Source organism: Leopardus geoffroyi, chromosome B1 (genome assembly GCF_018350155.1).
Source record: "Leopardus geoffroyi isolate Oge1 chromosome B1, O.geoffroyi_Oge1_pat1.0, whole genome shotgun sequence".
In the NCBI taxonomy this organism is placed as follows: Eukaryota; Metazoa; Chordata; class Mammalia; order Carnivora; family Felidae; genus Leopardus; species Leopardus geoffroyi.
In genome coordinates, this window is record NC_059327.1 from 141652976 (window position 1) to 141669136 (window position 16161).

At 42.7% G+C, this 16161-nt stretch overlaps 1 protein-coding gene across 1 annotated transcript in view; it reads right to left on the minus strand.

The window, feature by feature from the left end:
- The window catches only part of FRAS1 (Fraser extracellular matrix complex subunit 1), a 431004-nt gene that overhangs the window by 166557 nt on the left and 248286 nt on the right, over window positions 1–16161 (minus strand). The window contains exons 21-22 of the mRNA XM_045473641.1: window positions 2047–2199; window positions 1390–1536 (exon numbers count right to left, since the gene is read on the minus strand). Coding sequence (XP_045329597.1) covers window positions 1390–1536; window positions 2047–2199 — 300 coding nt within the window. The remainder of the gene's footprint in view (window positions 1–1389; window positions 1537–2046; window positions 2200–16161) is intronic.

Genomic DNA, 16161 nt, shown 5'->3' on the forward strand with positions numbered 1-16161 from the left:
TATCTTTCTGTCTATAAAATATAAATATCTTAAACTGCTTGATTTTGCCTCTCATTCTGGAGGAGGAGGAGGAGGAAGAGGAGGAGGAGGAGGAGGAGGAGGAGGATGACGACGACAATGACAACAATAGCTAATCTATACAGAAAGCTTGTTCCCTGCTAAGGTCCATGCCAAGTGCAAGGTACCATTAGATGTAGGTACCGTTATAATCCCCCTTTGACGGAAAAAGAAACTGAGGCCTAGAAGTTAATTCACCTGCTCAAGGGCACAAAGCTAGTAAGTGGTAGGTAGGCCTTGAACTTTAGTCACATGACTCCAGAGCCCACCTTCCTAACCACCAGTCTATAATTCCCTCAGTATGGTACTTCTAGGACATAAAATTGAAATACCAACTCTGTATTTGTTGGCTGTCATTTTCAAAAGGAAAAAGTATAACAAAATTTTTTTGCAAATGACACTTTAGTGATTGAAATAAAGTAAGCCGCCTCAGCATATCACAAAAAATGTTCCTTCTTCTGTGAAGGATTTCCTGATTTCTTTTCTACTCCAATTTGCCCTTTCCCTCATTTATCCTAATTCTTTGTTTGTGCCTGACACAAGTAATTAATCATTTTTTGACTTACTTGAGAAATAAGACATCTATACAAGTAACTCTCATGCGAGACAAAATAACTACTGTTTGAACAGAAACCAAATGCTTTGTGGCATGTCAAGCCTTGTGCATTGTCAATATTCAACAAATATATACAGAAAACAAATTAAATCCAGACAAGTGCTTAGGTCACTGGTCACTGATTGTGTACCAGAGCGAGTTCCACTCTCTGCTCAGGATCTTGGAATTGAATTGCCGGGAGAAACCACAAGGATAAAATAGACCAATACTATTTTAAAAATGAGGTAACTAGAGAACAGAGAAGCTAAATGAGTGGCCTCAGATCACACAGCTGGTCCTCGCAGAGGAGATCTCTAGCCCAGCACCTCCCGGTTAGGCCAATGTCTGAATTACAGCCTGCTAATGGCATCCATACACCTTTGTAGATTAACTGTCTTTTTAATTTTTTTTTTTAAACGTTTATTTATTTTTGAGACAGAGAGAGACAGAGCATGAACAGGGGAGGGGCAGAGAGAAAGGGAGACACAGAATCTGAAACAGGCTCCAGGCTCCGAGCTGTCAGCACAGAGTCCGACGCGGGGCTTGAACTCACGGACCGTGAGATCATGACCTGAGCTGAAGTCGGACGCTTAACCGACCAAGCCACCCAGGCGCCCCAACTGTCTTTTTAAAAAGTAAAGGCTATCAAGTGGGAATATGGACGCAAGAACTTAATATTTCCCGCAGTGACTCCAGAAGAGCAGGAAAGGAGAGAAATTTCATTTTTAAAAACCTACGCTGACAAGCACGGCCATCATCGAGATAGTGCCCAGGGAAGCAGGCGGTGCTGCAGGTCCCAAGGTGGGACAGCACGAGGTTGGCGTCACAGGAGGTGCAGGAGAAGGGTCCTGCGCCCTGGCAGGTCCTGCAGGAGGAGTGACATTCTGCAGAGAAAAAAAGAGACACAAAGAGAATCTATGAAGTCAAACTCCTTTCCAAAGCAGCAGCCTGAGAGGTGTTAGTAAAAGCCCCAATTGGGGCGCCTGGGTGGCTCATTCGGTTGAGCGGCCGACTTCGGCTCAGGTCACGATCTCGCGGTATGTGGGTTCGAGCCCCGCGTCGGGCTCTGTGCTGACTGCTCAGAGCCTGGAGCCTGTTTCAGATTCTGTGTCTCCCTCTCTCTCTGACCTTCCCCCATTCATGCTCTGTCTCTCTCTGTCTCAAACATAAATCAAGGTTAAAAAAATTAAAAAAAAAAAAAAAAGCCCCAACTGAGAATGTTAGCATGTTAGCTGGTCTGGTTTACTGTCTCACAGCATGCTTCCCGCCTTCTCTCTCTCTCTCTCTCTCTCTCTCTCTCTCTCTCTCTCTCTCTCGGTTCAAATCTTCTCCACTATTGCCCCAAAGAGAAACTCGTGAGGCACCACCAGCTCCTGTATCCAGCACTTACTCACTTTTACAAGCTCCTCTCTCTGAGTAGAATCCAGAAGGGCAATCAGGAACACAGTGGTCCCCCAGCAGCAGGTACCGGGCATTCTGGCAGCTCAGGCAGATGCTCCCAGTGTTGTGGAGGTCGGCTGCACAGTGCTGGCACAGAGGATGGCAGTCTGGAGAGGGCAGGGGAGCACACAGAAGGCATGGACAGCATGAGCACGAGGTCTCATTACCACACCCAAGGGCGGAAGGGATCGCAATTACCCCCGCTGCAGCACGGAAAGCAGGAAAAGAGCTCGGAGGCAGCATACATCAGGAAAGTAGACGCTTGGGACCTGTACAAATTGTGTGTTTGAGGTTTTTAGCAAATGGCCAGGCCCAGCACAGCTATTCACTTGTCATCCCTTTTCAACTCAACGACCTTCAAGTACTGGGGCGGCATATGATAGATCCTTGCTAGGAGTACAGAGAGAACTGTCAGACTAACAGGAATAGTACCATCAATATCATCAACATTTCCCCCAAGGGTGCTGAGAACTCTGGCCCAGCGTGCTGCGGCCCCCCACCCCCGCCCCTTCACAGTGCTCCTGAGCTGGGCACAGCTCCCTCCACAAGCTGCCTTCTCAGGAATTGGCCTCCCAGAGTCTGTATACCTGTCTCAGGTGTTGATATGGAGGGGCTTGGGTTAGTAGAAAACTGGGTTGAGTTGGTGGAAAACTTGAGTCTTCAAATAGAGGAAAAGTTACAAGGAAGAGCTGCGAGTTGAAAAGTTATTTTCATGACCCGATACATAATTCACAGAAGCCCTGCTGTACGAGTTGTGATTAAGGCTCTAAGACAAAGCATCTGGCATGGCCAGCACGGTCTCTCTTCTCGCCTATAAAATAGTCATCCTTTAATTAAAGAATCTGGTTGCGTTCAGCTCCCGTTATTGGTGAACACGTCCTCTGCCTCATTTTAGGTGGAATCACCCTTCAAGTCCTGTTTGCCATCCTCCATCCCAAAGGTGGAAGAAAATCCACAAATCCTGAATTACCCACCAAAGTGAAAGAAGAGTAAAGGCCTAGGAAATGGAAGGTTAGACTTCTAACCACAGGCTTTTCCATCTATCCCTGAAGGATTCACAGCACTGTCTGCACTTGCTAAGGCACTACTCAGGGACCTGATGTCTTGTTCAGCTCAGGGTCTTGTCGATAGAGATTGTGATCTCAAGCAATGTTTAGATTAAAAAATCCTTGACAATGATGGGTCGCCTGTGTGCTCAGTCAGTTGAGCGTCCAACTCTTGATTTCTACTCAGCTCATAATCTCCTGGTTTGTGAGATCGAGCCCCATGTCGGTCTCTGCCCTGACAGCATGAAGCCTCCTTGGGATTATCTCTCTCTCTCCCTCTCTCTCTCTCTCTCTCCCTCTCTCTGTCTCTGCCCCTCCCCCACACATGAGCACACAACTCTCTTTCTAAATAAATAAACAAACATAAAAAAATCACTGTCAATCACTGCAGATAACCTGCCCCCTGAAATCTGTTTAAACAGGTCTTTTTCTCAATACCTTCAGTGAGACTTAATTGCTGACCGGGTGAGATGGGTTCCCCGCAGGAGAAATAGATCTCAGTCCCACACCTGCACCCACTCATTGCCACAAGAAGCCATTTGGGGACCAGCACAGCCACTCCAGAAGTTGAGCCCAAAGCGTCCTCCCCAAAATGCTGACTCTTCTGGGCATGTAAACTAACAGCCCCTGACCCTTCTCTGAACTTTGGGAGTTTCAAATTACAGGCAGCCTTTTCCCCTTATTAGGAACAATTTTCAATCCCTAAAAGCCAAATTAATCCTCATTATAGACCTTTGGTAAATTGTAAAGGAAGCAATGACTGTACTGAGAGAAATACGAGGCTACTTCCCCCTGATTCAGTGTATGGTTTCCATACAATGTTCTCTTTCTCTTGTGCCCTCCTCACAGTGCCAGGAGCAAAAGGGGGGATTCAAAAAGCTTCAAAAGTTACTGGAACAAATGGAGGTGACCGTGTTTGACAATGACCTGAATGAGCAGGTGCCTTGCTAGGGTTGGAAACCGGAGAAACCCGAGCAGCATTACTAATTCAAGGCTCCATTATTTGAAAAGTCACAGCCTCTTCCTCTTTCAAGCCAGCACTTACCGAGAGTTCTGGGCTCGGGCATGCATCAACAAGAGCTGCAGGTGTTCAGTGGTCTAAAAACTAGTTGCATCTAACTGAGGCTTTCTCTGGTGTGCAATTAAAGGAATGAAAAAGAATAATCACCAAGGACGCTTTGAAGAGAAAGTAAGAAGATCTCTGGAGTACTTTGTGGGTACAATAAATAAATATTTATGAATTTGTCTGATCTTGGGGATCTCTAGAAGCTCTTGAAATGAGTGTAATGTGCATTAATTACTTCTCAAGGAAGCTACAGCTAGACTGTGGATGCTCCTTCCCACTCTCACAGCAGCTGCTTGTAAACCCTTGCTCCTGGCTCCAGGCACCACCCCAACCCTGCCCACCTCCTCCCACCTCCTCCTAGATTCTCTTATCTTCTACTTCATTCAGCCCATCAAGCAGGAGCACCTTCGACTCCTTCCTGTCAGCCTCAAAACATCTTTCTTTTTTTTTTCTTTTTTTTTTTTTTTTTTTAAATTTTTTTTTTCAACGTTTATTTATTTTGGGGACAGAGAGAGATAGAGCATGAACAGGGGAGGGGCAGAGAGAGAGGGAGACACAGAATCGGAAACAGGCTCCAGGCTCTGAGCCATCAGCCCAGAGCCCGACGCGGGGCTCGAACTCACGGACCGCGAGATCGTGACCTGGCTGAAGTCGGACACTTAACCGACTGCGCCACCCAGGCGCCCCCAAAACATCTTTCTTTACCCATTTTTATTTTTTCTTGTCTTCTCAGAAGATAAAATAGCTAATTCCTCCACCCACATCCTTGATCCAATTTTCAACATTAGAACATTATTTCAGCATTATTGCATCTTTTATCCCACCTCTCTTCACTCTCCTTGACCTCAACCTCTGAACAGCCTCTGCATCACCTACCCCTCCAAAGTTTTTCTCCACAACCATGCTGCCGTTTCTTGCCTTCCCTTCCCCACCCAACTTCCCTGCCTCCCTAACCCCTCAGCTCCCCAGGATCTGCTTCAGCCTCCATGAAAGTGCTGTGGTATTGCCTTGAAAATGTCTCTCACCCCCTCTTATGACCAAATCTAACAGCTTCCTTTAATTTCTAACCCACCGGGAGATCTCTGTAACACAGGACACTCCCGGCCATCCTTCTCTTTGACCCCTGTTCTGCTTTCATATGCTTTATCCTGGTGCCTTTCATGGCCAGGTCCTTGTTCTCTGCCTCTGACTGCCTGATAAATGTAGGGATTCCTCACCACACTCAACTTCTGCCATCCCCTAATCAAGTCTCACTTGCATCACATTTTGGTATACAGCTACTAGAAGCCAGTGGAAAGGGCTCAAGAGTCTGAGACTCCAAAATCACTCAAGGCCTCTGCCTCTGTTCATAGCTCCATGTTAAGCCTCAAGAAAGCATCAGATCAATTGCCAGACATATCACATTGCATTCTGGAGTGAGTACCCAGAGGCAAAGAGAAATAAATAAATGACACCTGAAAATATAAAACAATCAAATGCAAGTTGCCCAAAGCATTGCATTAATGCAAGGAAGTTTAAAGTTTTCCTTACACATGAGAAAGTATCCCAATCTGGAAGTTGGACTCCCTCTTTTTGTTTACAACCTGTATGCATCCCTTATTCATTCATCCATGGTTTAAAAAGTCATACTGAACACCCAATCCTATGAATAGATTCATTCCAAAACAACAAACTAAGTGATCCCATGTTAATATATTCATGCAAACCTCCCATCCCAACTCTCTCACTTACAAGCCCTATCAGAAGGCCACTTAAATATGCTCTGAAATCCTGCTCTAAAGTCAATCCAATCTGGCTTTTATTAAACCAACCAGAAAAGAAAAATAAACTCCTAAAACCTGGGAAATACTTCTGTCTTGAAAGGCTTGAAGTCAAAATCTCTTTATAGGAGAGATTTCTTTGGGAGAGCTCAAAATGAGTAATGATGTGCAGGGAAAGAAGCCAGAAACCAGGGCAAAAAGGGCGTGAGAATTAATACCTGTGTTTTGATTTACAATCCGATAAGTATAGTTCCTGAGAACAGACCACAGAACTCGGGCATGATAGGCTACAAGTGGCCAGTCCCACTGGGTACCACCTGTAAGCAAGCTTCAGGCTCAGGCCTGGGAGCCACTGCGATCTTCTGCCCAGAAGAGGGGCTGAATGTGGTTCAGACAAGAAGCTTGAGGTTTTATTTTTTGAATACAAAGTGAGCCATGGCAGAAAATATGAAAAACACTTTTACTAAGTATAAGTAAACAAAAACCACCCTAAGTAGCCCTCTCAGAGTAAATAACTACTAACATTGACATTTTTATCTTAGTTCTTTTTCTGTATTAATTTTACATACATATCTCTTTACATAGATGAGATTATATTAAATGTTGTCATTTAATATCTTTTTTTAACTCAATACCATCAGCATTTCTACATATCATTAGGAACTCTTTATAAACATCATTTTAGGGACTGCATAATATCCCAGTTTTAAATAAATAAACAGGAAATTTACCATTTTTCTTATATAGTTGATCCTTGAAAAACCAAGGCTTAGGGTGCTGACCTCTGCACAGTCAAAAATCTGTGTACAACTTTCAACTCCCCAAAAACTTAACTACTAATAGCCTACTATTGACTAGAAGCCTTAAATAGGTGACTGTAATAAGTTAATCAATTAAGAAATATTCTGCATGTTATATGCATTACATACTGTATTTTTACAATAAAGTAACCTAGAGAAAAGAAAATGTTAAGAAATCATAAGAAATGGAGAGCCTGGGTGGCTCAGTAGGTTAAGCATCTGCCTGCAGCTCCGGTCACAATCTCATGGTTTGTGGGTTCAAGCCCCGCATCAGGCTCTCTATTGTCAGCACAGAGCCTGCTTCTGACCCTCTGTTCCCCTCTCTCTGCTTCTCCTCCACTCGCTCTCTCTCAAAAAGAAAAGAAAAGAAAAGAAAGAAAATCATAAGAAAAAACATATTCACAGTACTGTACTGTATTTACACAACAACAAAAAATCCACATATAAGTGGACCCGCAGAGTTCAAACCTCTGTTGTTCAAGAGTCAACTGTACTTGAACATTTACTTCCAATTTGTCCACTTTCATAATGAAGGCCCAGATAAGACCTTTGTGCATTTTAGATTAGTTCCCCAAAGACGTTGTCAAGGATGCAATTCATATTATTATTACAGCTTATATTTATGGAGCTCTGAATATATATCGAGTACTATACTAATTATTATAAATGCATAATCTCATTTGCAAAAATAAAGTAGGTGGTATTATTATCCCCATTTTAAAGATGAGGAAATGGAGACTCAGAGGTTGATTTGCTCACACATGTCATCTTCACACTGACTCTAGAGCATGTACTTTTAACCACTACAGGCATGAAAAACATGTAAAATTCTTAATAGGTATTACAAATTCCATTCCAGAAAGTTTGTATCATATTACATTTCCAAGAGCCACTCATAAGACTGTTCCATCATAACTCTGCCTGCACTAAGGAACTGAAAAATAGTAAGGCAATCTTGCTTAATCTGGTTGGTGAAAACTGCTATTACATCATTGGTTTCATTTATATTTCTTTTATTATAAGTGAGTCTGAGCATTAAAAAATCTTTCAAACAATAAAAATGTTTAAATGCCTACTGTAGGCATGGAGCTTTCATTATGGTGGGGAAAAAAACAACCCTGGATATATAATTATAGTTGAGTGTGAAATATGTGTAATCAAACAATAATTTGATATATCAACCAATGAGTTCTTTTCTCATTCACTGCAAGTAACTATCCCCATTGAACCAGGAAGCATGGACCATCATGTACTCCCAGAGAAAGTTATCAGAATCAAATCTACAAAGGTACCAAATTCCCAGAGTCCAGGGAACAGATGAAAGATGTAAGAAAAAAACAAAACTTTGAAGTGCATTGGAGCTAACAGACCCAGGCCCTCCACCACCAATACAACCCCTGCATTCTTCACTTCTGTACCCAAGCCCAGAAAAATGCTTCAATCTGGAGAGGAAGAAGGGGCAGAGGCAGAAAGACCATTCACTTTACCCTTGCCTTCCACTCCCACAGAATAGGTTGGAGGCAGCCAAGTGGAATATTCAAGAATCCAACAGTAAAGTGGACTTGGACTGTGCTTCTTGCCTTAAGGAGGGTTTTTCTCCAAATTGAGACCTGCGTCGGAGGGCAGTAGAGATGATGGCACCGTGGGATGAGCAATGATAGAGTGTATGGCAAACACTGAGAGGCAGGACTGCCAGAAGACTGTTACAAACATTTTGTAAAATGCTAACAGGCTAAGTACCAGGGTGCCATATAAATCTATAATAGGGGTCCTGATCCAGTCCAGGAGATGGGAAGGCCTCCTAGAGAAGGTGGAGCCATGAACCCCTAGTGAGGGTAAGCTGGACAGGATGAGAAACAGTCCCAAGAAGAGGAAAAACTTAGGCCAAAACCCAGCAGCCCAACAGAACAGGATGCCTTCAAGGAACTGAGAAAAGTTCAATATGGCTGGATCTTGAAGAGCATACAAAAGAACCACTTAGGACCTGGCTGTACCAGTTTTAGAATACCACGTAAGTCATGGAAAGGAATATGTATTTTATCTCAAAGGCAATCAGGAATGGGTGTGTGCATGTGCAAGTGTGTGTGTATTCATTACCAGTCTATTTACAGAGGTCTCTGTGTTTTTTATTACAGATTTAAATGAGAAATTGTTATATGGAAGGTAACTAGTGTTGAGAGAAGACATGAGAACCATAGCAAAGAACCAACAATCTAAGAAAACTCAGGCATACAGCAGCTCTCAGTATGAACCTTTCTGGGGGGAGGGACCAGGGTCCCTGCTGCTCTTTCACCTCCTCCCCTCCATTACATCTAGAAGACTTTCTCTGTTAATAACATTCCACTGTTGAACTGTTCTCATGAGGCTTGTGCTGGACTAGGCATAATAAGAATATAAAAAATACTATAACATAAGTTCATGAAGCTATCTTGACCAGGAATGAAGATCTTGGATTTTTTTTGAGAAGGAAGGCCAACATGCCAGTGGTTTGTCTCTCAGGCATGCCCTGGGAAGACCTTTCTGCAAAATGTCAGCTTCTAACATACCTTTAAAAATTAAAACAAAGTAGAATTTAGCCAAATCAGTAGTACCTAGTGGGTAGTCCCTACCTATTTGTTGAATGAAAGAAAAAAAAAAAGATTATTGGAGGTAAAATACTAATAGGTTGTAGGGGATTTGGAGGCTCATGAAAAAGGCTCATCCTGGTTTTCAAAATCCACTTCAGGCCAAGAGGAAAAGGGCGCCACTTGGCTCTATGTGTGTGACAATTTACAACTGCCTTGTTGGTTGAATTTGAGATAATGAAAAGATAAATGTCCCCACAGCCAGCCAAATGTATTAATTATACACTGTAAACATAATTAAGAGGTGGTGTGAGCCCCATATCCAGGCACTGCAGCAGATGACCATGTGTCCCGGGAAACTACTCTGACACCCGTCACTTCATGTGTAGGAAAATCTATAGGCATATTTTCTAAGAATTAAGCTAATTTAGAGGCAACTCTTGCATTCTTCCTGGTAGGTGGTGACCATCTGACAAATCCTAACTCAGATCCTTGCTGGACCCACACTGTAGGAACACAACTACTGTCAGAAATTGCGTCCTCAAAATGGCAGCCGTATTCTCAGGCCAACAAACCAGAGTGAGTTCCCCTATAATCCTCCTCACCCCACCTTCCCTGCTCATTCCTCTCCCTGCAGGTGACATTTGGAACAATTTCACAGGATTCACTAGAGGAAGTTTATACTGTCACAGCTTAATTTGAACCAGGGCTGCAGTTACTATAATAGGGGAATGGAGTTTCCAACCCACCAATCTAGCAACCTCTGCAAGGATTAACGTCCCATCCTAAAAGCCCCATCTGTGAAGTAAGGCATTTGCATCTGACCTTGCTGTCTGTAATCAAAAAAGGAGGCTAACCTCAAATATGTCTAAATGGTGAGTGTGTATCCATTAATTGCTTAAAAGCAGCTCCTATTCCGGAGGCCGTCTCTCCAGGTCCTAGCAATGCTACTCAGTAAGTAAATCTTTATTTGTCACGATTTCAATTACAGTGAAGAGCCTTTAAATATGACTCATTAAGGGTGACAAAGAAAGAAGAGAGACCCGGGATACATTTATGCGTAGCCTGTTTCAGATTACTGGTGTAGAATAAGCATGTGGTACAGGGCAGGGCAGATGAAATTCCAGCTGTTTGTATGTGTGCCTGCTTGCTAACGAACCCAATGAATTAGCACTTTAAACAAACAAATTAATGAACACATTACAAGGGAGACTGGAAAGGGAGTATTAGCTCGGGCTGAACTACATACATTTCTTGTTTTTAAGCAAGTGGAGGATTCCATTTGTTCCCTAAATATGCACAGCATGCAGACATGCTAAAAATTTAAATATACAAAAAAAAATTTTGACTCAGCAGCTGCAATATCCTCTAATATGTCACCCTGCAGCTGTAGGGAAATTACATGTGGTCATCACTGTGTGATGCTTTCTTCAAATCACAAAGGCTCTGCTTCGAGGATCAGTGAGGATTACCCACAATCATGATGGATGGAAGCACACGGCAGTGAAATGACTTATTTCACGTCTTTGGAGCGAAGTCAAAAAAGCTTGAAGATATTAAAGTAAATGCATACTGTCAAAGCAATGGCTTTGGATGTTGGTTTTATGGGGCAGTGACTCCTTAGCTGATAAATAATGACCTATAAAGACAAATTTAGACACACAGTGAGTTTTTAATAATGTCCTGTCAGTCGATTAGGTTCTTAATGCAACCACATTAAATGCATTTGGAAGCGGTTAAAATAATCAGCACTTGTGGCTGTTCCTCATCAGGCGAAACAGAAATGATTTCTTGCCAGAACTCGGGGCCCTTAAAGTGCGTATAGAATTGGAATTCAGATGCCACCTTTAAAATTGACGAGGTACTACTTGTGAGATAGTACAGAAGAAATCCACAAAATAACATACAGATGGCGGAAGGGAAAAAAGCACCCTCTCTTTCCCCACAGATTGCTTTGTCCTAGCCCACCCGTGAGTGAGCTCTTACAAACCCTGTGTTCTTTTTGTAGCAGCGAGAGGCAGTGCCAGATGGACGGAGCACAGCTCTCTGCTCAGTTCTGGTGCCAGTTCTTGCTGCCAACAAGGGGTCATGAGAACCACTCCTCCGTGTATGACGATGCCTCCTACCTAGCCTTCCAAAAGCTCATGCTTTGCTCTTGGTTTACCTCCCCAACAAGAAAACGTTCACTTCAACGAACATTTATGGAATGTGAGTTGGGTGTGAGGCACTGTGGAAGTTACCTCAGGAGACAGAGCATTGAGTCAGATGCTGCATCTTCCCTTGAGATGCTCATGACAGGGTCTACTTTAGGAAAGCCACACCTGAAATGCAACATATATTTAAGGGGGACCAGAGAATATTTTATCCAAAGAGAATAGGAAGGACTTGAACTTGGTGAGATGCGGCAGTGATTGGAATGTGCAATAGGGCAGGGGGGAAGCAAGGTAACTCAACTGTTTTCGAATTACCCTGATTGAAAAATCAGTAGTGGGTGGACAGGAAATTCAGCAGATGGAAGAAATGGACCTTGTAGATTAAGGGAGATGAAGATGGGTAGTTTCCTTTGGAGCTTTTGAGTATGGTGCTCCTGTGCAGTAGCTGTCCAGGAGGTAGACACGTAAAACTGAGGGCCTGGAAATGGCCATCACGTGTGCACTAAACATGGGCTCCGAGGAGAAAACAAAAATGAGGACTGGATTGAGGCTGGGAGGGATGCTGCGGTCCCAGAGGAAAGGGGCTGGGGGACGAGGGGAAGGAGCGAAGGAGGGGGGGAAATGAGTAACAAGAAGAGGAAATAACTGCCTGGAAAGACCAGTTCACAAGGGTGATGCACAGACAGGCTCCAGGCCACAGATGGAGAAGCCAGGGTGAGGGGGACTCCTTTCTCGGAGAAAGTAAGGAAAAAGAAGTATCTAAAAGAAGATGCAGAGACACTTGAGGAGAAACGTGAGGGAGAGTTTTTGTTGTTGTTTTTATCAGATCATGTTATTCTTTTGAATGAGAAAGAAAGCAGAGATGTAAACTGATCTGAGATTGGAGTTGAGGGAAAGTGGGGATGGTGCGCAAGAAAAGGCCAGGGTGGGCAGGATGACAAAACACCAAAGGGAGCTCCAAATAGTACAGTTGCTGAGAAGCAGAGAAGGTCTTACTGGACAGAGGCTGGTGACATGTGCTCAGCTGTGTGCCCTCTGATGTGGCCCCACTTCAATGCCCAGCTCTACTACTTCCTGGCTGTGAAACACTGACGAAATTGGCTAATGTCCCTAGTCTCAGTCTCCTGGGCTATAAAATGGAGATGCTACCAATCATAGGACTGACCTCGAAGGTTTGCAGTCTGGATTAAATGAGATAATACACGTGAGGAGCTGGCACGTAGTAAATGCTGAAAAATGTTGGCCACTATTTTTAAATTAAAAAAAATTTATTTTAAGTTTATTTAGTTTTTAAAAGAGAGAGAAAGAGAGAGAGGGGGTGGGGGAAGGATAGAGAGAGAGGTAGACACAGAATCCAAAGCAGGCTCCAAGCTCTGAGCTGTCAGCACAGAGCCTGACATGGGGCTCGAACTCATGAGCTAAAGTCAGACGCTCAACCGATTGAGCCACCCAGGCACCCCACTTAAATTTTTTTTTAATGTTTTATTTTATTTTATTTTATTTTATTCTATTCTATTCTATTTATTTATTTTGAGAGAGAGAGAGACAGAGACAGAGTGTGAGCGGGGGAAGGGCAGAGAGAGAGGGAGACACAGGATCTGAAGCAGGCTCCAGGCTCTGAGCTGTCCACACAGAACCCAATGCAGGACTTGAACTCACGGACTGTGAGATTGTGACCTGAGCTGAAGTTGGCACTCAACCGACTGAGGCACCCAGGCGCCCCCATTGGCCACTATTCTTTATCCGCTGTAGGCCCAGTCAGAACTGACACTAGTACTGATGGTCATGCCTACATCTAAATCACTGTTTTTGCCTATAGCATGTAAACCACAGAGATTTACATGTGTGTAAGAAACATGGCTAAGTGCAGCCTTAGCAATCTTGCTACCTTTAGTACTGAGAGGATGACCTGTGGGTCTAAATTCAGTTGTGTTCTTTGAGCAAGACTGTGGCCTGCAGTTCTTATGAAGACAACAACAGTCCTGATTTCATCGGGAGCCTTGCCAAGTAGAAGGTTTTTAAGTAAGGTCTTTCTGTTATTACTAAAGCCAGGTAAGATATTATTTAGTAGAAGTCACATGAAGGAGAATATACAAGTTCTTCTTCTTTTTTTTTTTTTTAATTTAGGAAGGCCCCAATTTAAGCATAGGTCATGTTCTTTTTTTTTTTTTTTTTTTCTGGAAGGAAAAGTAAAGAAGAGAAACACCTTGAAATATTCAATCATCCTTCAACAGACAGGGTGGTCTCTTAAATAAAACACAAATTGGGAGAACAAGGGAGAGACAATCACTGAAAGTTCTGGAGAGAGACTGGATATGCAATTCACAGTTCAAGCAATAGGAGATAGGCTGACAAGATGAGGAATAAGAAAAGAAAGTGAATTGCCAAAGAAGAAGATAAGGAAAATAAAGCAGCAAGTGTTTAAAGAAAAAAAAAAAAAAGATACTAGAAAATTGAAAAAATATAGAGATAGAAGAATTGGACCAGATGGAATGAAGTGGAAGGCGAACAAGAAAGAGATAAGAAGCAAAAAATGGGTCACACTAAGAAGAAAGACCCTTGACATAATTACCATGTGAAGCATTAGAAGGGATTATCGTAATCATTAGGGCGCCAGATTCGAGTCATGTATTTACACAGCATTTCTTGATCACCATCTATGTGCCAGTCCATCACTGCACTGAGAATTCCCACAGAATAAGAATTCCCACCTCTACAGCAAGGTTTCCTGGACGATCAAATGAAAAGATAAATGAGAAAATGTTTTGAAAAGTATAAAACTCCAGAAACACACCAATGTTACTATTAACAATAACTTGAGAAACAGACCTAGTCCCAGCTGAAATCCTGCATCTCATACTTAACCCCTGATGGGCCAGGCGGTAAATCCACTTCCTGCTGGTTACTGCCCAGCTCCACGATAGGAAATGGCCACTCAAATTAAGGAAAACAAACATAATGGAACACCAGTTAGCCATTACAAATGATGATAATGTGGATTCTTCCAATATTTGCCAACACACGGAAATACATAAATTAAAGTGATATTTAAGAGAAATGAGCAAAGAAATACATAGGTGCTGACTACAACTATAAAAAAAATGCAATGTACCCACTGAAAAAGATTAAAGTGAGGGGCGCCTGGGTGGTTCAGTCAGCTCAGGTCATGATATCTTGGTTCGTGAGTTTGAGCCCTGCACTGGGCTCTCTGCTGTCAGCACAGAGCCGGCTTTAGACCCTCTGTCCCCCATCTCTCTCTCTCTCTTGCACTATTGCAATCTCTCAAAAATAAATAAACATTTAAAGCAAATGCAGAATGTGGGGCACCTGAGTGGCTCATTCGGTTGAGTGTCCAAATTCATCTCAGGTCATGATTTCACAGTTCATGCCTCACACTGGGCTTGCTACTGTGAGCTTGTCAGCTCAGAGCCCACTTCAGATCCTCTGTCCCCCTCTCTCTGACGCTCCCCAACTTGTGCTTTCCAAAAATGAGTAAATAAATATTTAAAAAAAATGAAGTAAATGCAGAATGATATAAATTATTAAATTTCAATGTGCATTAATGTTTTTCTTTAAAGTGTATGTATTTATAAGAGTATATACAATAAGAGTACGTGGCAGTCTAAAACAGCTTCCTTAGCATTTGAAACAGACAAGGAAGTTCTTGGAACATTCCCCAACAATGCTCTCCATCGCATCCTGTTACGCCAGTCCCTTTTAATCCACCTTTTAATCCACTAATCAAAAAATTGTTCTTGAGTCCCTATTGTTGTAAAACTATATTTAGCACCGTAGAGTACAACAAAATGGTTAAACATGTAGATTTTGGAATCACACTAAGTTCAAATCTTGGCCCTGTCTTCCTACTTTTGTCATTTTGAACAAATTACTTACCTTTCTGTGTTTCAGTTTCTTCAAATGTAACATTAGTATTACTTTGGAGGATCATTGTTAACGTTAAATGGCAAAATGCATTCAAAGCAATTAGCACAATGCATGTCACATAAGAAGCCCTCAGAACAGTCACCTATTATTAGATACCACGAAAAGATCACTCACAGGAAATGTGAGCTAGTCAATGCCAAGTACTAGGTAACTGGTAGAAACAATCAGCCCACCAGGAATTAAAACGTGGGTCATGCCAAGAGGAAGCCGGTCCTAGAAAGGATGGAATCATGGGGAATAGATGGGCAGGATTTTGATGATCAAAATAAGGTAGTAACTGCTTTATGTTTATAGTGTGTTTCTCTCACCTTCCTTTCAGTTTGTAGTTGCAGGAACAGTTACAGCAAGATGTAGGGCAGTGCTAACGCACCTGCCCCACATGCAGAAGCTGGTGTCAAACAAGAACTGGCTCTCACCTCTGGCTTCAAGCCATGGTGCATGGAGGCAGAGAGCCGTCACACTGGCTCACACAGGGCTTCTTCCCAGCTCCTTAATTATGTTCCACTTGAACTTGGGTTTTCATTGCTCGATGTTGGAGTTGTATCAGCTTATTCTAAAACAGGCATTTGTTGCTCCTTTAATTTGTGCATTTTAACATTTTCACCATTTTTTAGGGCTTCCATCTTTCAGAAATGATGACAATAAATGGGGGAAATCATGGAGGGACTCAAAAGTTTTTCTTTTTATGATTTGGAAGAAAGATGTTAACAGGGTTTCTAATCAGTCCACAAATGG